The sequence below is a fragment of the Rattus norvegicus genome, chromosome 16, assembly GCF_036323735.1.
Source record: "Rattus norvegicus strain BN/NHsdMcwi chromosome 16, GRCr8, whole genome shotgun sequence".
Classification (NCBI taxonomy): Eukaryota; Metazoa; Chordata; class Mammalia; order Rodentia; family Muridae; genus Rattus; species Rattus norvegicus.
In genome coordinates this window covers 69,881,750-69,908,023 of record NC_086034.1, presented here as the reverse complement: position 1 = coordinate 69,908,023, position 26,274 = coordinate 69,881,750, and the positions used below count along the sequence as shown (strand labels likewise).

Genomic DNA, 26,274 nt, shown 5'->3' with positions numbered 1-26,274 from the left:
GTTTGTTACCTTATCTCATTACGGACCTCATGGTTCCCTTGATGTCTTCCTCATTTAATCTATACCTTCCAAATATAGATGGGGAATGTTCAAGTCATTTGTTAGTACCTAGTACTGAACAAAAAGGAAACAAAGAGTAAATCTACTCACTAGTCTTAGAGACTTTCTCCCCACAAGTCTGAGAGACACTCCAATACTCAGAGGCAGGGAGCTACATTCACTCACATTTAGTAAATATTTGAACATCTCCATATATTAACTTCTTGCTCAACAAATAAAGTGTAAGAGTGTGTGTGTGTGTGTGTGTGTGTGTGTGTGTGTGTGTGTGTGTGTGTGTGTGTTGTGTATCTTAGCTTGGGTTTCTATTGTTGCAATGAAATATCTTGACCAAAATGCAAGTTGTCAGGGGAAAAGGTTTATTTGGTTTACACTTGATAACACTGTTCATCACTGAAGGAGGTCAGGAGGGAACTTAAGCAGGGCAGGAACCTGGAAGCTGGAGCTGATGGGGCCATGGAGGGGTGCTGCTTACTGACTTGCTCCTCATGGATTGCTCAGCTTGGATTCTACAAGAATCCAGGTTCATGAGCCCAGAAATGGCACTATCACACACCATGGACAAGGCCCTCTCACATCAATCACTAATTTAAAAATTCCCTACAAACCGATCTTAGGGAGGTATTTTCTCAACTGAAGTTCTCTCCTTTCAGATAACTTTAGTTTGTGTGTCAAGCTGATATAAGATAAATCAGCACAGTGTGTGTGTGTGTTTGTGTGTGTGTGTGTGTGTGTGTGTGTGAGCATGTTGTTTTGAAATGTGTATCTACAATGGAATGGCTAAACCAGGCTAATATATCCACACACTTACATATCTGTCATGTTCTTATGAGAACAATTAGGGTTATTATTATCCACTTATAAGAACACAATTACTCATCTTAACTGCAGGAGCCAAGTTACATAACTGACCTCTTGGATCTATTCCTCTCTTATGAAATCCTGTATCCTTTGGCCAGCCCACAAAATCTTGATAATTGCTACTGTTCAGTGAGTTTATATTCTGTGTAGGAAAGTAAGGTCGTATGCTAGGTAGTAATCCTATTCCTGTTCATTTCATGTGACAGTATGTTATAGAGGCTCAGATGTGCTGTTGGAAATGGAAAGACATTTTCTGACTAACTAATTAGGCTAACTAACATTGGTGTTATATTATATAAGCCATGCCTTTTCCTGTTCATGTGCTGACATACCCAGGCTGATTCCAGACATTGGTGACTGACTATAGGTTCAGTAAATGTAGAGGTGCAGGTACTCTGCAGGAGGATCTATGCCCCACAGTGACATTCTGGGTCACAGACTCGTCTTGTATTTTGTTTTGGAGCAATCTCACTAGTGTTTCTCTGGTTACTGGACTAAATTTCCCTCCCTACCACCAGGATGCAAGGAACCCATTTTCTCTACACCTTGGTACCATTCTTACCTTCCTTTCTTTTAATAATAGTCAAGAGAGTACCGTTTCATTTTCTGGTGATAGAGAGAAGGGTAGCATTCACACATCTGTCCTTACACAGATTAAAGACTGATCAGACAACAGAAAGCAAGCAAGGCCAATATAAGATGTGTGACAAGAGATAAGGAAGGGGCCCAAAGGAGGCTAAGACATGTGGGGGGAGACATGTTCCAAAGTGTCTACAGTGAGCTTCATCAAGCTGGTGATATTGTGAATAAGCATAAAGGGAGAACAACAGAGATAGCCTCTGTTGAATTCAGCATATGCAAAGGACCTAAGGCTGAAGCATGACTGTTTCACCGGGGAGAGCAGGAGGAAGAAGGTGTGGTTGCAATGCAGTTGGTACAGAACCACAGTGATAACAGAAAGCCCGGCACAGACAGACAGTGCCCATTCCCCACAAGCACTTCAGAGACCCCTAGAAGATTTGAAAGAGAGACTGTATACAGCCATGAGGCCTCTGTTAGGTCATTGATCTGAACATTGGTTTTCCTGCTTCTCAAAGGCCAAGGCTGTACCAAGGAAATAATTAGGCTTTCCCCTAGCTGTAAAAATCGACTCCTAGACTTCTCAATATACTCTGTCATGCGCTATATCCTGCAGGGAGATTGTGAACAGAAGACATTAGCCTCCTTCCTACCTGTGGCTCACATCTTGTGGAGAGGGTCTGCAGAGGCTGGCTGTGTCTATGCTGGACTGTTTGTAAAGCAGGATTCCCAGAGGTGGACAAGGGGGCTGCAGAGAATGACGATGTGTCAAGCCAACCCCTGGGAACACAGGAGGGCCTAAGCAGGATGACATAGTCTCCCATGAATGGGAGGGTCCTGCTTAGGGGACAGGATACATGCTTTGAGACTGGGGCAGAAGATTAGTATCTTTTTGTTCTACATTTAATACAAAATTAAAAATAAGCGTTTTCATTGCTAATTATTTCATATCATGCATGGTGTGCTCGCTTCAATTTTCAAATCTGCTTCTTTCATTCTGTGAACCATCTGAGCCTGAGTAGAATCCAGGCAGCATGATTTCTGCCTAAATAGGCAAGTCTGTGTGTGTGTGTGTGTGTGTGTGTGTGTGTGTGTGTGTGTGTGTGTGCGCGCGTGTGCACATATGCTGTGTATTTGTGTATGTGTATGTTGTATGTATGTATGTATCTGTGTGTATGTATGAGTGTGTGCAAGTACTTGTATGTATTTATATATATATGCATGTACATGTGCACACATGCTGTGTGTTTGTGTATGTGTATGTATATATGTATGTATACATGAATATATCTGTGTGTATGTATGAGTGTGTGCATGTGTTTGTATGTATATATACATGTGTGTGTTAATTGCCCTCCTTTCCTTTGTTCTTTTCCACTACAAATCATATGATGTTTTAGCAAAGACAGATGACATATTTCAGATTTACTTTTTCTTTGTTTTCTTCTTTGGAGCCTTTCTACTTCTGACTGAATGACCTTTAGTTTTCTAGGTTCACAGAGAAAAGCCACGGCTGAAACAGTTAATGCTAAACACCGGATAATGCTACACAACTATTTTTTAATAGTCTTAAACTATAGCTTGCATCCTCTTGCTGGCTTTGTCCTAGTCTTTATATCACTAGCTGGTCAGACCATGTTTAATGCGTAGGCCAAGGATACAGAAAGCCTCCTGTGTGTTCAAAGGGCACTACTTGTCACACTTAAAGTTTCACAATGTATGCTGGGGGGTTCTAGGGAACACACCTGGAATCCAAAACCATGTGACTCTAGATTCTAGATGCCACAAAGTGGTTGCACCACATGCCATAATCCTAGTGCCAGCGCAGAGATGGTAACATACCAAATGTCCAGAAGGCACTTGGTCTATGAGCCGGTGAAGGATGAACAAAGCAAGCCATCCCTCCCCTTCCGCAGGCACCTTTTCATGCAGCGTTGTTTATTAATGCTCAGAAGTGACCCATAGTCACTATCCAAAACTGGGGAATCTGACAGAACATAGGGCAGATGACACCTACATGACACCAGCGTCCATCCTCAGAGTCAAGGATGGCCCATCCAGACTGCCCAGCAAAATTGTGTAAGAATCAGAATGTTGACAAGAGGCAGGTTTAATCCTCTGCTTTCCTCGCCACAATTCCTTCATCATGTCTTGTAAGGGAAACCAGACAGCGAGAACGCCAGGCCTATGTTCTTTCTCCCCTCTTAGCCACATGGGCTTTTGTCTCACTAAGAACTGGCCTGGCTTGGGAAAGTGGAGCCCTTCTTACCTCTGCTGCTGGAACTCCCTCTGGCGGGCGGCAGTGCAATACGATCATGCCTTCAATAGGAACCTCCCTGCCTTGTGGATCTTGCTCGAAGTTTTTCCGTAAATCTGCAAAGAAGCACGAGATATGTGTATGCTGCATTGAGCCAGGACTGGCATTACTCCCGTGTGGCCCCAATTCAATAAAACAGCGAGCTTCACGTCAAAAGTTAGATACACACAAATATGTCACTTTCTGACACTCCACAGAACTACTTTTCCAAGACTCATAAATGCACCTGAAATATACCTTAGCAAAATGGTTCTTAACACTTTATATTGATATGAAGGAAGAAAAAAAATCCCTCATCATTTCATGAGTGTGTGTCAGTATTATCTGCTTGGCATCTGATGAAATACTTGGCCTAATAAATTACCATCCGCAGCCATTATGAAGTTGAGATGCACATGATTTTTTTGTTGTTCACTGAAGAATACATTATTAATCTGTAACCTCTGTCATTCTCTTAACCCTCTGGGGAGCCGGAAAAGACAGTAATAGAGTGAGATCACCTATTAGTCTTTTTATTTGGAACCAGGGAGAAGGGGCCATAGCCAGTCACAACAGAATCCATAACGTATCCAACCAGATAGATAATTAAGGAATGCAAGGCCCTCTAGCCAGGCAGCCATGCTGGGTATGTGCGGAGTGCCCTTCACACAGGGCTCCGGGGCACTTTGCAAACAAGCTGCACTATTAACCTTTTACACATAGAGAGGTGACACTTGTGGAGGTTAATTGGCTTGCCAGTGGTCACAACGCATCAGTGCCACTGAGAGGGGAAATCCATTCTGCTTCCTGACACTTAGCCTGACTGCCAACCAGCCCAGACTTCTCTGCGAAGTTCTACAGGGAGAGAGCCGGCTTCATTTGCATAGCTTTCTACTGTACCATTTTAAGGGGTAGGCAGCTGGCCTCGGCTCCTAGGGAGGTGTCAGGACAACCCTTTGATGATCTTCCTGAGTAAGGTAATTCTTGCTGTCACCCGGATGCTCAGGATAGTCTACCCAAGACAGACTGTTTACCATTCTTCCTCCATGAAAAGGATGTTTCTCCTCCCTCCCTGACAATGTATTTTTCTTCAAATTGAGGATCTCAAATTACAGGCTGTAGATTTATTGATTTAATTTTCTTCAGTGCTTACAATAACGTGAAATATGTCCTCTGTAAAAGAGCAGAGCTCCAGAATCAGTTACATCTTTATAAATTGTATAAATACATTCAACTTGCTTTTAGCAAGTCACAAAACACCCGATGAGTAACCAGCGTGGCCATGGGCATATTCACTCTCAGAGACACCAGTATCTGTCTGTTCAGGGGGCTCTGCTGTCCCTTGAGCTTAGTTGTAAACCTTCCTTCTATCCAAGGTCTTTAACTTGCCCTAGTGGGTCAGAGTTCCTGACTCACGGTGTGATGGACTCACAAACCCGTAAGAAAGAAAGCATGGAGCAAGGGAGGGAATAAGTTTAGGGTTGGAGACTCTTTTTGCTGCACAATCTCCCACAGTTCATGTTCTGCTGTTACTCAAGAGAGTTTTGAGCCAAAAGTTTCTCTCAAGAAAGACCTCACTACTCAAGAGTACATCAAAGCCCATCTACTGGCATCAAAGTGAGTTAATTAGCCAAGGTGCCAGAGAAGGGATGGGAAGAGCTGTGATCTGGATGACATGTTTACTGTGTCGTCTTCCCCATTGCTTCCCAGCTCCCTAGGTCAGTTTATCTTCCAAGGAAAGTCTTATTCAGTGCTAGCAAATGATCGTCTGAGTTTTGCTCCCACTAAATACTCTGTGTTTTTAACAAAGTAAGATGCAAACATGTAAGAGGAGGCATGACAATACATTCTTATGATTCTACTTCCTGTACATGCAACTATGCGCATGGCCTGCTTTATTTGCCCAGTACAAATGAAAACGGTAATAAATCATTAGTTACCCTTATTCTAACTACATGAGTAGACAGAAAGAAAGCCACAACGATGTCCTCTTTTCTCCATTGGAATTCCCAGTACTGACTTGGGATCTTTTTGTTTCCTACAATCAAGGGATTTAAAGGGATATCTAGGAAATGTCATAAGGGAGAATCGGACCCAATGAGGACCAAGCTATTTTACTTCCCCATCCCACTGACACTTGGATCACTAGAAGAGTCCAACAGCACATAATCACTCCCCATGTTGCAGATAAAAAGACTAAGGGCAGGAGCATGATGAGGGGAAGGGCAGAGAAGGTCTACAGAGCTGAATCCATCCCCAATACTGATCGAGCCCCCAGATATCACTTCAAAAGAGAAACCCCTGACTTTAGAGTTCTGATTCACTCTTAAGCCTAGTGCTTAATAGGTCCTCCCAAGTAGGCTGCATCTGTGAATCTTAAAAAGGGGACCCACATACAAATTCCAACTCACTACTGAACACACTAAAAATTAGAGAAATAAGCTCTTTGACATGGTGGCAAATGCCTCTTCTTCTAGCTATGACTCTCACCCCAGGGCGTGCAAACGCATTAGTTTCTGAACCAGCAATCTGAGTACCAGCAGTCTTTCTAGATCTAGGAAAGATATGCATATCCAGGGACCTACATAAGGTCTAACAGTAAGCAGTCTATCTTCACACACACAAAATTAACTGCTGTAGTAAATAGGCAAACTGTACAACTGAAATTAACTGTCATTCCTTATGCTTGATTCTACCCTGGGTCTCTAAACCATCTAGCTTCTGGATCCTAACCATCTAGACAGTTTTGGACATGGAGCCCCTCTCCTGGTGTGGGCCTCAGGTTAGGTCAGGTCATTGTCAGGTGAACATGCTATTCTGCTATGATCCTAAGACTGGTGCCTTGTCCAGTGGTCATCAGAGAGGTTTCCTCCAGCAGCTGATGGGAGCTGATAAAGAGACCCACATTCAGTCACCAGACAGAACTATGGAATGTCCCTAGAAGAGGGGTAGAATGGATTAGAGGACCCAGAGAGGTTGGGGACACTAGGAATACAAGGCCTACACAATCAACTAAGCAGAGTTCTGATAGGTTCCCAGAGACTGAAGCAAATCATGGTGCCTACATGGGAATGTGCTCAGTCCTCTGCACACATGCTGTTTTGTTTGGCTTGGGGTTTTTGTTGAACCCCTAACAATGGGTTGTGGGGTATTTCTGACTCTTTTTCCTGTTCATGGGACCTTTTCCCTCCTACTGCGGTACCTTGTCCAGCCTTGATATGAGGGTTGAAGTCTAGCATTATTGTGCCTTGTTACACTGAGTTTGGTTGACCTCCTTAGGAGGCCTGATTTTTGGATCAGGAGAAGCAATGGATCTGGGAGAGAGCAAAGGTAGGACTGGAACTGGTAGGAGAGGAGGAAGGGAGGCTGCGGTTGGGATGTTTTGTATGAGAGAACAATGCATAGAGAAAACCAAATCTTCCTCTAATAGGATGGGAAACAAGGTTCATCTTGGAGAGTTTCTAATTCAAGTTCTGTGACATCAAAAGGAAGTGTCAATGGAGAAACTGAAATAAGGTATTATGGATACATTGGTGGTTGAAATCAAGCCATTGCATTTGCATTTACACATGACACTATGAGGTCCTTTACTCCATCAATATCTTAAACTCTTTTTGCCTCACTCTCTGCGTCAGTAAGTACGATACTAATTCCTACTAGTTAGAACTTTTTTATTTTTAAAGACAAGGTCTCACTGTGCTGACTTGGTTGGCCTGGAAATCTCTGTGTGAACCAGGATGACCTTGAACTCACAAAGACCCAACTGCCTCTGACTCTCAAAATCAAAGACTAAAACCATGTGCAATCATACCTGGCTACATACATCTTATAAAGATTAATATTAATACCTAAAAACTTTGCCAAGCACATTGGCTGTATAACAAGCTTTAAGGTCTTATATATTACTACATCCTATGATAAAGTTATAATGATTAATATGGAATGATTTTACCATAAATCAGATACAAATTAATTATAAACTGGAACATTTTTCAGAGACACTCAAATAAAAAGTATAATTTAGTACATGATAAATTAAGGGGGGAAATATATTAAAATGAGTCATTGGCCTTCTAAAGAAAAAAAAGGAAAAGAGCTATGTCTTGCTCTATACTAAAATAAATGCTATAGTAATAAAAACATTTTAACAGGGAACCCTATCCATAATAAAATACCTAGAAAATCCTAAGAACAGGTTCTTAAGCTAAACCTTTGGTTTTACACTGTAAACGAAATACTGTGCAGCTAATGGCCTTAATGTGTTAAAAATCTCTCATGAAACACCATGGAAATTATAGATCCTGTGAGATAAAATGACAAAGGGTTGGAAACGTTTTACCATGGAAAAGATACAAATGGCTTAAGATGAGTAACGGCATACCAAGGGTTAGTATGGAAATGCTAACATAGCAAGTATCCACATCTCTCTTTCCTCTGTTAAGTGAACCAGTTTTATTAATTCTTTGTTTTAAATGGCAATTCTCGGGGTTGAAAATGAAATCAGGCTTGGATAGTCTTGAATATTGCTAGAAGAAAACACAAGGTGTATATGAAGAAGAAGTTATAAATGAATCAAATTGTTTTGCAGGTCCAATTATATGAGAATCATCTGATAAAAACATACATAATACATGGTCTATCATGGAATATATATTCTATCAAGGAATATATGAAATACTGATGTATGCTATGACATAGGTACAATTTGAATGCATAATTTATATTAATTGAGCATAGCCATTTACCAAAGTTTACATATTGGATGATCCATTTATATGAAATGTCCGTAATGGGTGGTAATGCCAAAAAGTGAGAAAATAGGTTAGCAATCAGCTGGGGCTGAAGTTGAGTGGAAGAAAAAGATGAATAATGTCCTATCAGCTAATATAAAAATACCCCAAAATTGCTCTGGATGATGGTTATAGATCTGTGACTATGCTCACAAGTATCGATTTCTATATACAAGAGAATTGAATCTTCTGTGGATATTTCAGTAACACTGTAATTTTAATGTTTCATTGATACACCTCTATAATTCTATAAGTACAGCTAAGAAAATGATTGGAGAACTATGTGAAAAAAATGCATTTAGTCTGCAAGTGACTCAAATCCTCTCTGAACGTCAGGTAGCAATCCAAATATTTGCTATACAAAAATGAAAGGCCGGAAAGTCATGGTGTTTAAGTTGCATACAATGAAATGCTAACCAAGATAATATAGTATAAAAAAACTCAACCATATATATGTATATATATATACATTTACATATATTTAAAATATTGTTAAATATTTTATACTAATATTTAACAATACATGCACATATATGTTTAGTTTTATATATATAAATATATACATATATACCCATATATTTTATAATTCTGTACAGATATATAAGACTAGAAAGTCATAGTATTTAAGATTTAAGTTGTATAGGCTGAAATGATAAATAACATAATGTAGTATTAAAATCCTAAATCACACACACACACACACACACACACACACACACACACAAGCACACAAACACACACACACACACATCTGTATGTATTTATATATTTAAAAAGGATCTCACTGCTTTCAGATTCCCCACCACTCAGCTGTACTGTATATGTCAATATATATATATATATATATATATATATATATGTCATTTAGGTACAATGTATATACATATATGTACAATATATACATACATGCATATATTTAGTCATAGTCATATATATGATATACATACAGATATACTTATACCTATATGATTAAAAATCACCCTGCAAATATGTACTTGTTACAGAATATTCCATATGGCATATTCCATAAGACAGTACAGAAGTAAAAATTAAAACTCTTTCTGAGGGGCCCTTTCCTCTGCATGATGTCAGTGTTCAGAAAATGTACCATAGCTGCTTTTATCCCCTCACTGTTGGACATGGGCTGGGTCCTGTCAAACAGTGAAGGGTCTTGACATACAGCAACCTGGCTTGTCTACTCTACACGCTTTCACCGTAAAGGCAGACTGCAAACAACCAATTAAGAGCTAGAATTATGAGCCAAGAGACAGAGGGAAAGGAAGTCCCTCCCATTATGCAGTAAAACTTAGCTGAGTGCCCGCAGGAAAGTTTAGAGGAGAGTTATTGAAGCTGAAGTAGAAGATGTCACTATCTTAAATAATATACCCCAGACCGAATTTCTAGTTTCTGATTTTCGTTAATTTAAAGCATGGTCTTCTAGGGGTGGGGAGATATCTGAATCATCACATGCTTGACCTTGCGAGGGCAAGGACCTGAGTTCTGAGCTACAGAACCCATGAGTAATGTCAGGGATGGTGGCACGGGCTTATGCTCCCAGTGAGCGTGATACAGAGGGAGGAAGAGACAGCAAACTTGTCTGTTCTATTTGGCCATGTTCCGGTTCAGCTGGAAAGCCTGCCTCAAAGGAGAGGTTCAAGACATAATGGGAGCATGATCTGCTATCATTGTCTGACTTCACACACATGCATTCTTGTGCTCACACATGTGTGGATATGCACACACACACACACACCATACATGCATAAACACACACAGATACACACACACACAACACAACATATATGCACACACGCCACATCATTCACACACACACACACCCTACACACAACACACACACACACTTCCCTACCTCCCAACGTGTTTTCTTCATCATCACCGTCCTTTTAGCACTATCTTCTCATTTCTTTATTTCTAATCTCTAAACATCCTTCCTTTACTACCTCTCTCAAATCACAGAGGGATACTCTCCTAACTGACATTTCTTCTGTCAGCATTTATTGACAGGGGTGAAGCATGACTGGATTTCTACCCTTTGATCTTGCCATAGTTGTGTATCAGATAACAATTATATTATTCTACTCGGAGGACGTTAAATCACATATGATACGCAATATTAAATAATTTTGATGTGTTCGAAGAACATAAAAAATCTGTAAAAATAGTAAATTGTTTGAGACTGCTCTCTTTGTTATAGGATAAACCCTAAAAGAAAATTAATCAGCATTCCAAATTTTTACTTCTCAATGACTCTTGGTGCACTGATTACGCTGGTTGTATATACATTTGGCAAAATTTCTGGGCTATTCAGATACATTCATGCCCACAAACAGCGAACGCCAGAATAAAACGATCCTGCTACTTTCAAAGTCTCCACCCCTCATCTGTACTGAATACTGAGTTAGGATTATGGGCAGCAGAGTTCCCTGCCTCATGTTATTGTGTCTAGGTTCACTCTACACATCTACCGAAGAAAGAAGCTAATTACATTACCTCCAAAACTCAGTGACCTGTGATTTAAGTACTCCGATTTTATTTTAGTTGTGGGAGTAGGGGCAAACGTTTCATCTGTTTGACTTACTGTCATGTCTCTATGCTTTGGTTTGAATACAGGATATCCTCTCCCCCAGGCTCATGTCTCTGAGCACCTGGTGTCTAGCTGGTGGCATTATCTGCAAAGGATGTGGGACCTTTAAGGGAGGGCTTAAGAGTTATAGCTCAAGTCTTTCTCTCCTGCTTGATCCCCAGAGACAATTGAGCCTCACCACCTTTGCCACAGCTAAAATATATCTATCTTCAGGCATTTCATCCCAACAAGGAAGGTAATACACCCTGGTACCCAGAATGGCACATACTAATTCTTGATGAATATTTGTTTAATAAAAGGATGAATTGAGTCATTTATAAGTTTCATTTCAGCTCAGGTCACCTGAGAGCATTCTCAGGAGTTAAGAGAACAAAGTGAACACGGGCATACGTGATAAATACAAGATTGTTATTGAAACGATATACTTATTCGCTGTCTTATTCATACATACACTCTCTCTGTGTGTAAACTCTCGTGCACGACATCATCGATACAATACAGTTTACTGCGTTTTCTATATCTATAACTTTACCTGTCACTCTGCTTCCCTTTTTATTCCTACAGTGGAATATCGACAACACTCATGATGACTAGGAACAAAGTTGGGGTAGAGAGGAGGAACACGGTGAGGAAGCCAGGTGCATGGCTTGGTTATAAATCATGCAATCAGAAGTAAGTCTTCCAGCGACAGCAGCACCTGTCCCTAAGTGGCATATCTTAGGCTGGGCCATAGGACACAACAGCCTCCCCTTCCTTACCCCATGCCCTATTTGGTTTTTTCTCATTTTCTTTCCATGCTACTATGTTAGAAAAGTCATTGTAGCATACAAAAATCAATAAAAATTCAATTCCAAATAATAGTTCTCTGCAGCTCGGCAACACCAGGGAGTTATCGGCTCATTCAATGTTCTGGCAGTTAATGCAATGAAATAAAAATAATTTACTCATTCAAACCAAATCAGCCAGTGAAAAATCATAGACATTTTTTAATAGTCATAGTCAAGGCCATTTGTTAAGGCACAGGAAGATGACACAATGTCCCATTAGTTGTCCGACTACACTGGTTTCAAATCGGGTTTGAGTCTTTCCTACTGTGCTTCTTCAGAAGGAACAACAAACCACATTTGTCATACATAAAAGGAATTTGTAACTCTGCCAAACGCAGGTCATTTGTTGTAATAAAAGGGCTGATTCAAACGCATAGCAGATGCCCAGCAGAAAATGGAAGTCAGGGCCCAGTGCCTCTGTTTGGTTCTGTCTCAGTTCTTGGGTCCTAAACAGTAATGGCCTGTGAAGTCAGTTACTGACTCTGGTTCCCCCGGGAAGCATATGAAAAGCATCCTACCAGGTGCGGTACACTATCCATGCCTTTCCGGCCAGCTTTGCTAAACTCCTTCTGCTTGGCTTAAGATTCTGATGACTTGTATCGCTACCCGCTATTCGCACCACTCAGCTCATTTTGTCTTGGGTCTTCCAGGTCTGATTGTTACTGGGCAGAGTCCTTGAATAGCAGCTGGTCATAAGACAGACTTCGACCTGGGGATTCTTATATGCCAGCAACATAGATGAGGTATTTTCCCTGCTCCGACCTAAAATTCCTGAGCATTACAGCTGTAACTGACTCCTGCTAGTGAACCTATAGCAAGAGTGGAAAGGCACTTCTGCCACAGTGGAACCAACATGGTACTCTTCATGCGACTTCTCTTAGAGCACAATCGGCTTTCTGTGCCTATTGAAGTGCTGTGATGATTGGCCGATACAAGGAGTCCTGGCTCATAGAGACTCCCAAGGCAGACAGCATGATCATAAAATAAGGTCAGGGCCATGAGATACTTTGTACACTATGATCCTACTGGGAGTGGGCTGCCATTCATAAAACACTTTATAACTGGCATTCTCTGGTATTTCCCTACTAGTGGCATAAACTATTAGGTAAGCAACAGCATAGGTGTATAGGAGAACAGGTCTGACATTGCCAACGGTGGGAACATTGGTAGTGGCTAGAAACAGCTGCAGGGCTGGGAAAGCACTCTGAAAACTTAACTTGCCTTCTACTGAGCTTCTCCCAACAAAGCACACTACATTGTCTTTGACTTCTCTTGTTCACAAGGACGAAAACAAAAGTGCATTCAGAATCCATCAAAATCAGAGAACAGGCTGGCAGTTAGAAATCAGAAAAATCTTAATTATGAGCCCAAGACTGGAGGACATCAAACATACCTTAAGCTGTGACTTCAGTGAAAGAAACAGTCTTAAGGGAACCATGTTCAAGGAAGATATAAAATGACCGCACAAGGTGATAAAGAGATCCGGCATAACTCCATCCCCTGGGCTATGGCTAATCCTTTCAGCATAGCCTGTTTCCTCTCAGTATTCTGCCAGGGACAACTGAACTTATTCTTGGCCACAGGCTCCTGCTTCTCCTTTGCTAATTAGTTCCAATTACTTCTTTTTAGCATTAGCTCATATGCAGACAAGCAATGAGCACAGGTCCAGGGTCCTTTATTTTTCATGAATGAGACTCCATGATGGTCTAGGTACACATTCTTGGTCCAATGGGTAAATGGGATATACCTGTGGTACAGCATGACCAACATGACTGGTCTACCAATATGACTACTTAGCACAACTTCCCCCAGGAAGGACCTACAGATAGAAGCATTTCATAGAGAGAGCACACAGGTTCAGGATTTCTTGTGTTTGCTTTGTCTCCAAGTGACAAGAAGGGATTTCTGAGTCTTGAGTATGTTGACTATTTGGATCAATACATGAATGATAGGTGAAGCTTCACTGAATTATAATAAAATGTTTCAATAACCTTTGACAGAAAAAATGTTATATGAAATTCTTCAAGAATTATTAGGTAAAATATACTATGTTTTTAAGGTATTATGTAAGGTAGTCATATAGGGATAGGATATATTATATCCTTATTTTTATCATGATCCATGGCCTGTTATACAGAGAAAATATCTATAATCCCACACTCTGCATGTTAATATGGTTGGTCTTTTTGGGGTGCTAATGGGGAAATGAATTCTAGGTGACTACAGCTAACCACCAAAACAAAGCATGTCTGAAGAAAGAAAACAACAACCAGCTACAGCAGCAAAGTCATCAACTTTTCCGAGCTGCTCAGGTCCCGAGCAGTACACACCGAGTTCATCCTCCTCCTGTTAGAATTCCCAATGCGAAAGGGCTTTATTCACACCTACGAGCACTGGCTTGCAGCTTGGCATCTTGATGAGCATTCCAATACACAGTGAACTCCAGGGTTGATGGAACCAAGTTGTAAGACCGACACAGACATGAAGAATCATCCTTGGTTTCCCTGCGTGACCTCCGCGGCCCTGCACAGGAAATTAGAGGTCTATGATCTTGCAATGAATTTCAGGAGAAATGACCTAAAAATAACCTCAAGCATTCAATGCTCTCTACCTCGTTATGATTCAGTGCCAGGACTACAGAGTGAGGGAAGAGGAAAAAGAAAGAAAGAGGCAAAAAGAAAAGTCAACCCTGCAGCAAGAAGAAATAGAGCTTAACTGCAGTGTTAGATCTTTGATTCTCCCCTCAGCCCATCTCCCCGAGGTCAAGAATGTCAACTAGGACAACATGTGGCCAGTGTCACAAGTACAAAATCAATAGAATAGCCACTAAATACCTGATACCTCCTGGCCCCAAAAGTATTATCTCTGTGGAAAGAAAACAAACAAATAAGAAAACCAAACAGATTTGCTTTCCTTTGCTCTCTCCTACCACAGCATGGAGGATCCAAGTAATAATTTAGACCAAAACTTGTTATGAGCAAATCGATAGCTGATGTTAAATATTATAAGGAGACATAGTAAATGTTATGCATGAAATAAAAACTACAAAGAACCCAGCATAACTGGTTCTTGGGGATACTTCCTAGAAAAAAAAAAGAGAATCAAAAAGGGCCCTGAGCCAGGGTGGACTGTGGAAATTTGAGGAAGAAAATAACTTACTGTGGCTACCACGGAGAGGAAACACTTGATACAAAAGTGGGGTTAATTCTCAAGGGGTCAGTAGTAGGTCTGCAGAGTCATGTGGGGGAGTTAAGCTATGGGACGACTAAAATCTACTCCTTCATTTTTCTGTTTGCCAAATTAAACAAAAGAAGCCCAGAAACTCTTTGAGAATTTTAGAGATGTAATCGGATCACATTCATTCTTACTCTTTCTGCTAACTCCTCCCAGATCCTTCACTTTACTCATTTTTATCAACTTAATATATGTTTATATTTTTATTAAGCTAACGAGACCAATTTGAGCTACCCATGTACTCATACATGGTGACAATTCACTGGAGCCTGGTGGACCATCTGAGGACCATGTATTTAAAGAAAACAAACTCCCCCTCCCCCTAAAGTCATCAATGATCCTCAGCATCTCAGTTGGGATGGAGACTAATGAGCTCTTCCTGAAGTCAGTAGGAAGAAGGAAGGCCAAAAGACTGCAAAACCACCAAGTACTCCTGTCTTTCTACCAAAGATTATGATTTCAGTGGTCTTGAGCAGAGCTGAGTGACTTTAATTTCTGTGGTTTTTGTGTGAGTTTTAACAATCGGTCAAGTTTAAGACTGGCTGACTGAGCCTAGAACACAAGTCTAGATTTTCTGATTTGACTTCTTGTTTTGTTTTGTTCCTATTCCTTCTCAACAAAGGTTCACAAAGAAAGTCTCCATGCTAACATTACATCATCATCCAGCCATGAAATGGTTGTGTGCAGCCACGCTCTAGCTCTTCTTTATAGAGTTCAGATTTTGAGTAATCTATGTCTGTCCTCTGTATCTTCCATATTTCTGCTGACTGTTTGGTCTACACAGTCTCTTACCATCTTGTCATTAGTGGTCCTGATCAATGACAACTCTTATATCAAAACTAATGGACACATCTAAAATCTTCCTATCACCCGTAGATAACACTAGGGTCTCGACCATTTATCCCTTATCACCTTCTCCACTTATTTCCTCTGCTGCATTTATCTTTACCTTCCTTATGGGCTGCTCTGGTTCTCCCCTCTCCTCTTAAGGAATTCCACTCATAGCTTACCATCCTTTCTATCCCCACCGGCAATATGGAGCTGGAGAGAACATAAATGCCAACGTATTCCTGATGAAATCGATTCTTTGTGTATTTCCATTAGCAAATAATCCTAGTTACTAATTTTTCAAGGACTTCAGCTTGGGGCTTTGATGTTTATCTTACATCCTGGGTCTCAGGCTCAAAATTACAATTGCATAATTAAAAACAGTCCATCGACCATCCCATGGGTCATGAATATCTTTATCTGCCATGATCAAACACTGAACTTGATATTTTTTCCTTAAACTTATTTCTTCTGTTATATTCATAATTATACTTAACTAGCAGCTCAGTTACTTAATAAGCCAGAAACATAGACATGCCCATACTAACGTAACTAAAATCTTGTACCTTACCTTCTAGTTTCATATTTCAACAGTCATATGCTCATGTTAATGTCTCTTTTCTGGAGTCTCAACTTTGTTCCATTCTCTTTAACTCGCATCATCTGTACAACTGTACATTTATACAACATACCCCATCAGCACTGCTGTTCTCTTGGAAGACTTATCCACAGTGAATGGGAAGGTTGGAGATTTTGAGACATTACACTACCTCTGACATCATACATACCTTTGCTACCTCAATGGCCAAACCATGTCCTGGATGAACATGAAAGACTTAGCTGAGGATTCAAATACCTTCATCACTTGACCTACCTAGTTCTATCATGTTGTAGTATTTCCTGTTGTCTTGTGTTTTATTTACTATAAACATGTATTAAACATCATAATCTGGACAGCCGTGAATACCTGATGATCAAAACAATCTTGGGGGTGGGGCCACTGCAGATTGGGAAGATTTCAGTTAAAGATCTTCAACCAATAAGGTTCATACAAATATTACAGAATTCAAACATTGAGAAAAATTGAAACCCTTCTGCCCAAGATTTTGAATAAGAGACAGTCATTTTATACATGCATCTTTTTTTCCCTACTTAGGCTCTCTTCTGTGGTCGCTCCAAGGTCTTAGAGTACAAATCCCATTCCAGATAAAGCCCCAGTCTTGCTCAGGAATTGCCTTCCTTCATAACTCATGAGGGATGTCTTAGACCACTGAGACCAGCAGCTGTCCTAGTGGGCTTCTTATACACACTGAATGTGTACGCTATGCCCCTGCTCCACTGAAAATTCTTATTTACAAGTCTCTCAGTTGTTATACTGTGAACTCTTCAAAGGAAGGGACAATAGTTTGCTCTTGGGCTGCCTAAAACATGCAGGTTACGGAGCTATTCACAGATAATTGACTCTTCCCTTAAGTCAGCATCCCTCTCCTACTTAGGAGCTTTCTGGGGTGTAATCCTGGCTTTCCACACATAGGCAGAAATGTGTAACACTAGCTTAAGAAGAATCACTATTAGCAAAGACAAAGAGACCTAATTTCTTTTTGTTGTTATTGTTTGTTTATTTTGTCTTCCAACTGTTGGTCTGTTAGAAGGTTTACTTAGTAGGGAGATTGAGTGTTTACTGAAGTAAAATCTATATTCCCTTTGCCAATAAAGCTTTACTGAGGTTTGAGTAAAAATCGCCATCTTTGGGAAATTCAAGGCGAATTTCACTGAAGTAATAGCAGGCTAAATTAACCTGTGATTTTATTGAAAGGCAGTGGCTATGTTTCTGCAAATTCTTCTTGGTAAAATAATGACTGGCAATAAATAGCATGAAAGAATTTCTCTGGGGAAATTTCATTTGTCCTCTCACACTATTTTTCCCAATACATCCCATCTTTAAGGTTGTCACTTATAAAAATGCACGTATTAAGCAAAAGTTAGCCAATTTCTATCAGTATTGTGCAAACCATTGCTCTTTGTTCAGAGAAACATGGTTTCTATAAATTTAGGCTTCACATAATGTAGGCTGAAGAACATCTACTGGCAAGGGGTGGCAGGGCCATCTGGGTGGAGGCAAGAAGAAACGGGACACAAAGTACTTTGATGTTTACAGTTGCATCCTCAGAACTCATTCCAATTCATCATTCTGTCCCACGCATCTCAAACCATTCCTACTCACCTAGGACTTTACATTTAGAAACTAGGCTAACTTTGTTTAAAAGTGCTAAAAACAAAGTGTACCTGTATAGAACATAAACATTGTCAATATTATTACCCCAAATTTAAACAATAGAGCAGAATACAACAGCTCATAGAGGTTAACACAGGAATGGTTGAACACAGGCAACAACAACAAAAGAATCCCCAATCCAAAATGCTCCTAAATCTGATGATCAAAAAAAATGTGAGTTTGGAACCTTTCTGAATTTTGATGTTTGGGTTGGAGATTCCCAATGAGTGAAGTAGTTGTGGTCCAATAATTAATGGACTCTGAAACGTAAAAACTGCTGGTCTCAAGCCTTTCAGACAATGTCTGTTCAATGCTTATACAATACTGTGAGCAATCCAGAGATAACTTACAGAATGTGATAAGGGGTTCCATTACAATACCATTTTACATAAGGCAGTTGACCAACCAAGGGTTTATACCGCAGGACCCTAAAATCTATGGATAGTGAGAGTTTCCATAGACGGCTGAGGTACACTGATCTTGTGGCTTCTCTAGAGTCTGACATGTAGATAGCATTTTGAGGAAATAGTTCAGAATGATCTATCGTATTAAATTTACTTGCTTGAGCTATAAATACTTAATCAATATGAATCCTTACTTAATGAGTTTTTTTTACTATAATTTATTTCTATGCTCAAATTGTTCAAACAAAGGAAGTCTCCTTCTGTGTGGCTGTATTTATTTTGTACAGCGAAAAAATATATTGAGGCATATTAGCAAAATAACTGACCATTATGCTTCCAAATTCTGTGCCATAGAGGACAAAAGAAGACTGAAAGATCACTTGAATTATAAGAAGCAAAGGTTTCACATCTCACTGTAACATAGGAACTAGATCTGTTTCAAAGCCAAGCTTCTTCACGTTGGCAAAGAATGAATAGTTATTTAAGTTGGGTAATACTTTTCTATCAAAGTCTTTTCATCATTACCCTACAGTCATATCCTAAAATGCACTTAGTAAAGGCAATGAAGGGAAACATAGTACAGTATTAAAAGAATCCCACAAGTCTGAATCTAAAGGCCAGTATATAGAAAAAATTTCAAAAATTCTAATTGAACTAAATACTCCCTGTTGTCCGTGAATGCCAGGTCTATGTATCTGCATTCATTTGTGGTAACTTTGGTAAAAACGCCTGCTGTAAGATCAGTTGTGCTAACATTCAGGACATATAGTTGTCTTGGACAGTTATATGTGTTTCATTCTTTCGCACATTCCTACTTACTAAGAATATACTTACTTCAGAACAGTTTCACAGGGTAGGTTGGCAGTAGCCCATCCATATTTCCATATTCTATGGAAATACGCCACCTGGGTAAGCAAGTACAAAACTATCTAATGATGAACTTCTCAGAACACATCCCAGGGTTCCGTGGGGCAAGACCATAGAGAGAGAAAGAAAGAAAGAGTGGCAACAGTAAGCCATATCATTGTTAACCTGAAGACACTCAGTAAATGGCTGAAGAAACCTCTAGGCACTGTGCTGTAACCTCGGGTAAGGTCTATTATTATGTCAAAAAATTGGCTTGATATGGGCCTTAATGTTGGCTTTGTTCTCTATTAAGCCTGATGACCTAGAACCTCTGTTCACCTACAGAGTGCTGGGGTTATAGGCTATTTGTGGACTGCAGAGGTTCGAATGTAGGATCTCCTGGATGCTAGCAAAGCGCTCTACCAACAAACTGACTCCATTTACTCTTGATACCATTTCTTAATTTATAAACAACCTTACTGTCTGCTATCTTAGCTAGATATCTAACAATGATATGTTCTCAAAGGTCACTGCCAGACACGTGCACTGTTCTTCTCCATAGAGAGTACACAAGGGGCTGCTATAGCAAGCACAGACTCCACCACTGGCCATGTCTGGTTCCAAGCTCTACTCTCATCTGTTACCTTATTACCTAGACCCAGTGATCCTGCTGCTGGCTCTATAGGAAAAACAATCCTCTCCAAATCCTGTATGATATGAGGTTATCCATAGGCTTCCAAGGCCAGTTATTTCCTTAAAAAACAACTATTACATGTATGATCTGAGTTTTCAGAGTTGGCTTCACAGGTATTATGTTCCATGTCATGTACAGGGCTCAACACGTGCTTCAAAAGACTGATTTTGTGGTCCAAACTCGTACTTTTAAACACAGAATGTTGTTCATTGTACACCGGGACTCAGAAATCATGCTCCCAGCTCTGCTTCTGTAAGCCTCCATGGCACATCTGTGCAGCCCTGACACTCATTAGCACAGGGCTTGGCAAGAAAACAGCATCTGCATGGTTTCAGGTGGATACAACTGCACCCCATGGTGTACAGCCTAGCTACTAGACTGTAGCTGAATGTTAGCAAACATCCACCCCTTAGTTAGATGATTTTATATAGCTTAAAACATTATTCAGAAACCAAGCTTCTTATGTCCTTCAATGGTATCCTGTAGATTAATGCATGGTTATAGGTAATGATTGATCTTTGAAAAGAAGCTATATTATTGTCATTCTTAACTTTAGGGGACATTCTGCCATGAAAAGAGAAATTAAGGTTTCAAATGTTTGTACAATTTATACAAGGCATTGAAGACTATTTGCCATAGTGGACAGAGAGTATTGGACCAGGGCAGGGAGTGTAAATAGCTGAGGTCACATATGTAGTGCATAGGGTGACATGGTTGTAACATTTAATCTTTTCAATTCCCTTTGACCTCCGCTTACTCCAGTGTTGACAATAAGCAGTCAGATCCAGAAAAGGGAAGCCAAAAATTGATCCTTCCATGTTCTTAGTAGCTACAGACTCACAAGAAAGCCAGACAGCTGGACATCGCCATGATAGACAATGAACAGATGCCCTTTTATGAAGAGGAGTCAAGCTTTGCATGAATGGCATTGCAGTTCAAGACGATACCAACTTCAAAGGCAATACATAAGAACTGCTTGAGACTTGGAAGTCAAAAATGTGGAGGTAATAATAGTGGAACCTCGAGGTAGTTCTCAATCTAAAGAGATAAATGAATTCTCAAATTCAAAATAATTATGACTATAGATATCATGATAACAGTCCTAAAAAATTCTGTGGGAAGACAGAGATGGACACTTGGATACATGAAATTTGAGAGCTATGGATACCAGAATAGGCCCTTTGAGGTCCAAATTGGTCTAAGAGGTTGGTGAGGTCAGTGGGGTTAACAGATTGTTAAGATGGGGTCTATGTACAAGGCATCAAGTAGAATCAGTTTCCTATAGGAGCATAACGTAAGAATAAAGAGTCAGAGACAGAGCGATGGAGCCATGCATGTGCTCCAGAAAGAATAATGAACACAGGCAAAGCACAGACAGGGAAAGCAACCCACACCTCTGAGCTGACACATCTATCCCCAAGCATCTAAAGACAGTGGTTCTCAACCTTCCTAATGACCTTACGCTGTCATGACCCACCCCCCAACTGTAAAATTACTTTTGCTGCTCCTTTATAAATGTAATGTTGGTAGTGTTATGAATCGTAATGTAGATATCTGTGTTCACTGATGGTCTTGGGGAACCCATAGGAAAAGGTCAGTTGACCCCCACAAAGTCGTTGCGAGCCACAGGTTGAGAAGTGCTGTTCACTCACTCACTCAGGTAGAGCTCAGCATACCTGTAAGGCTGTCACGAGAGATAGCAGACAAAGGAGGCTATGCCTGAAAATGTTAAGGTGTACGAACATTCACTTATCCCCATACTTAATTTTCCAAGCGGGAGGCAGAGGCACCAACAGTTCCCAGGCTATGAATTACTTACTAAAGCCAGGAAGCTGAGATTCACAATAGAGACAACTGAATGTCTTTTCTTTTTCTTTTTCTTTTTTCCTTTTCTGATTTTCAAAAAGAAACCACCTCCGATAGCAAAAGAAAACAATCCTGTCCCACTACAGCACTCTGGGGCTGTGAATGAGATTTTTTTTTCTAATTTCTTGACTCATTCTTGCCACAACTGCATTTTAGAAGCATCTCAAATAAACATCATATTTACATTTGATTCAGAATGTCTCAAATCATGTTCTTCTTTTTTTTAAATCAACAAGATAGTGGTTTCCTACTTGTATTCTTCTAAGTGACCAACTTGCTAGAATAGACTCAATTATAAGACAGAAATACTTCCTATAGCTCTTAGTCCAAAATTAGGTAGAGTAGCCAAGTGTCGAGAAGGGTTTCCTTGACCAAGGGATTAATGCTACAGGAACGACACCTCATAAGTAGATGAAGGAAAAACAGAGAATAAAGGAGAACTCTAAGCCGCCAAATGTTCACCCATGAAAATCAACAACTACGAATAATTGAGTATTCCTGGTTTTGACAGTGGTCCAGCAGCAGATGCCACAGCATGTTGTCTCTTCCAGCCCAAGTGAACCAGACGGATGAGGGAGGGCCTGTGGGAGTTGTTCCCTGGAGACAGGCTTCTGCCAGCTTGGTGGGGGTCAATAAGGGCTGCCTTTATTTATCTATTTTTACCTTTCTAAACTCACTTTGGTAACTAGGTCTCAGCTATTTCCAGCCCCCAGTAGTTGGTGGCCAGCCAACTCCTCCCTGTTTATACCATAGTGTGATTATGGGAAATCTTACTTAAGATGGGTGACAGGCACACTGGTTTCCCATACAAAGTGTGCACACAGTAGAACTTGACCACGAGGAGGTTCACAAGTGACTTATAAATGAAAGAAAGAGGAAAACAACTGCCGCTTTCCTCAAGAAAACACTCAAATGCACATAAAGGTTTCCATTTTGACTCTTGAGTTTCTATTTAACAGAGGGCAACTCACAGGGCTTCGCAATAAGAATACGCAAGGGAATACAATGGGTAGACAGATGGAGCTCTGTTCCACATCGGTAATGGCTAGATGACCTTCCCCTTCAGTCACGTTCTCTACCTTTCGGCAACAAGTTGAATAAAACAGGCATATGAAATTCTAAATGGGGTAAATAACAATGCCTCAAATAATACTACATAAATTCTCAGGACTTGTTACTGGAAATACAGGGCATACATCAACTAGCAGCCCTCAGATTCAGGAAGTTCAGTAGAAGTTCTCAATTAGAGACCTTATACTAGGCTTCCTGAATTATTGGAATTGGATTTTCAGCAGTATATGAGGACCATGTTTGTTGTTGATTGGCATGACAGTGCACGTTAAAGTTTTGGAAATATTGTTCCTAGGCTTGATATCCCAAAGACATCTGCTCACAGACTCGCAAAGTTCGTAACAATGTTATACAATTAATATCATAAATAACAAACTGAATAATAAATAAATAAATTTATAATATTTGTCATATTTCCATAGTCTAATCCAGAACACCATAGAAGAATGTGCTCGGTACGTCTAACTTTTACCTCCAGTAGGGTCCCCTTTGAGGAACGGATGAATCGTAAAAATTAAGAGGAGAAATTTCTCAGTGTTGCTTCCTTTTAAAAATCAATTTGTAAGCAGCAGCATCTAGGGAGCCTCCTGTGTTTTCATAGAGATTAGTAACCATGATCATATCAAGATGCTCCTGTCAATATGTCCCCCAGCTCAACGTCCCAGTTGCCTTGGCGCTTCTGCACAATGCAATTTAAAAAAAATGTAAACCCTTAATGGCTCATTGGCTCAATGCAGGAAGCATAAGGAGCTCAGATGCTGAAACAGAACAGTTCACTAAGTCCTGCGAAGATGATAGTAAGTTGTAAAGCCCCTTCGGATGATGCTCCTCGCATTCACAAAAGTCGTTTATCTATCAATGATTATTTAGTACATTAAGATGCCTCTATTCCTTAAGAAACAATCGTAAGAAGAAGAAACATTGTAACAATTATATCTAATTCGCCTACTCATTTATTGAGAAGGAAGACTAGCCCCGTGTGCAGTGTGCTATCTGTTAGGAAGTACTTACACGCAAAAGTCAGAACTCTTCTCTCTCAGGCTAATAAAAAAGGAAAATTATTTTTAAAGTGTTTTTCCTGCAAGCGAATAAAACATCCAAGTAAGATCCTGAAGGCACCCCCATATACGCTTTTGATGCCATTACACTAGTTAAATTTCAATTTACATTTTAATGCACATTGGTCCCCAAGTCAAATGCAATATTTAATGACAAATCATGTCTTGGCTTGCATAAATAATTTTAAATAAATTAAAGAGCCTCTAACTTGCTACATGGGAAGAAATTAAAAATATGTTGGAAACACTATTAGAGAACACATTAAGTGAGTTGTATAATAGGGGCTATAATGATATTCTAACATTTTGCTTGAAAAATATTTTCATATACAAATGAGCTTATCATATGAAAAGGACAAATTTCTTTAAATCTTTAGAGACAGTCACAGGATTATTATCAGAAAAGGATCTCAGATTTGTAGGAAGGTCAAATGAGTAAAAGAAAAGTGACATGTTGAAAAATTCCTTTTCCATTATTAATATTCTCTATCCTCTGATTTTATCATGCTTAGAGGAGCAGCACAATAAGGGCTAACCTAGAACACTCATTCAATTAACACCACTGAAGCCCAGTCCAGGAAACAGTGCTGCGGAGGACCAGGTCTGCCACAGGGCATCGGATCATGGCTGGAGAGTATTCTCTGGTCATGTTAGTTTAAATAATTCGTACTCGGGAATGTAAGCAATGCTCAGAACAGCTCCACGAAATAGGTACGGATTCCCATTTGGAGGCATTAAGACTGAGAAGAATGAGCGATGCTGTCTACCTGTACAACAGGAAGATGAAGCAGAACAGAAAGGGAAAGAGTGCAGTAGTGCGGAGTCTAGGCTCTTCTCTCCCGTCCCAGGACACACGCAGGATGGCAGACTGCATTCACGAAGGGGAAAGCCAAAGCTGACAAGTGTAGCCACTAGGCTGTCGGAAGGACAAAGTGTGATGTGTACAGTCAAGGTGATGGGAAATGAGAACCGGTGGGTTTGAACCCATCTTTGATGGACTTTGTAAACAAAACCATGACGGGCTAACAGGCACGTGGCAATCAGGAATCAAGTGAGTAAGAAGGGAGGGAGGGCACAACACAGATGGAAACAGGCCAGGGAAACTGTATTGATGATAGTTCAAAGAAAAAGCGACATCAACCTTGGGGAGGGAAGCCTGATGAAGGAAAAAGAAAATGGAGCTCAGAAGACAGAAATCAAGTGAGCCAGTGTCAAACTGTCTCAAGCTGTTTCCTCCTCTTTGCTTGAATTGAGCACTACAGATATATATATATATATATACCTTGCCTTGACTAGGATTCTGGATGGTACGAAGTAAGTCCACATGGGGCACACAGAACTGAACATCTTATGGGACACATGAATGCAAACATACTCCTTCTCTTGGTTGACCTGCTACAATAAGTCATCAGATATTGGCTGGCTAATTTTAATTAGCTAAATAACTATTAGAAAAAATATTTCCCAAGGCTCTCACACTGAGTACGGCTTATGAGGTGACCTCTTTTTCCTGGTCTAGGAGGACCCACATGGCATCCAGGAGAGGCCTCCCACATCGCCAGTATTATGAAGGTGAAATGCGTATTTTAAGAGGGAGATTTCATTTCTGAGGAAACATAAATGTCTTTGCAAATAGCAATTCACTCCTATTCCTAATCCCTAAGCCATCAACATCTGCTATGGAGAATTCCTTCAGTCCTCGAATAAATCCCTCTTGTCCCATATTCTTTATGACACTCTCAAAAGGCAGGATTTGAATAAAACAACAATAACCGTCGCTCCTGCCCCTCCCATCTTCCTTCTACAGAGTTTTTTTTTCTTATAACAATTCTAGGCATAAAAAGGAGTTAGAGGATCTACAGAGGTGGGGTAATGGCAATGGGTAGGACGGGGGGGGAAGTTTATATATCATATTCAGATTATAAAGACATAGATGCTGAAATCTTGGGCTCCTTAGAGAAGCAATTTTTCTTTCCTTTTTTT

At 40.2% G+C, this 26,274-nt stretch overlaps 1 protein-coding gene across 9 annotated transcripts in view; it reads right to left on the bottom strand.

Annotated features, from left to right (window-relative positions):
* The window catches only part of Unc5d (unc-5 netrin receptor D), a 546,764-nt gene that overhangs the window by 201,839 nt on the left and 318,651 nt on the right, over positions 1–26,274 (bottom strand). For all 9 annotated transcript variants that reach the window (XM_017600136.3, XM_017600138.3, XM_039094549.2 and 6 more), the window contains exon 4: positions 3,767–3,870. In XM_017600136.3, the coding sequence (XP_017455625.1) occupies positions 3,767–3,870 (104 nt within the window). The remainder of the gene's footprint in view (positions 1–3,766; positions 3,871–26,274) is intronic.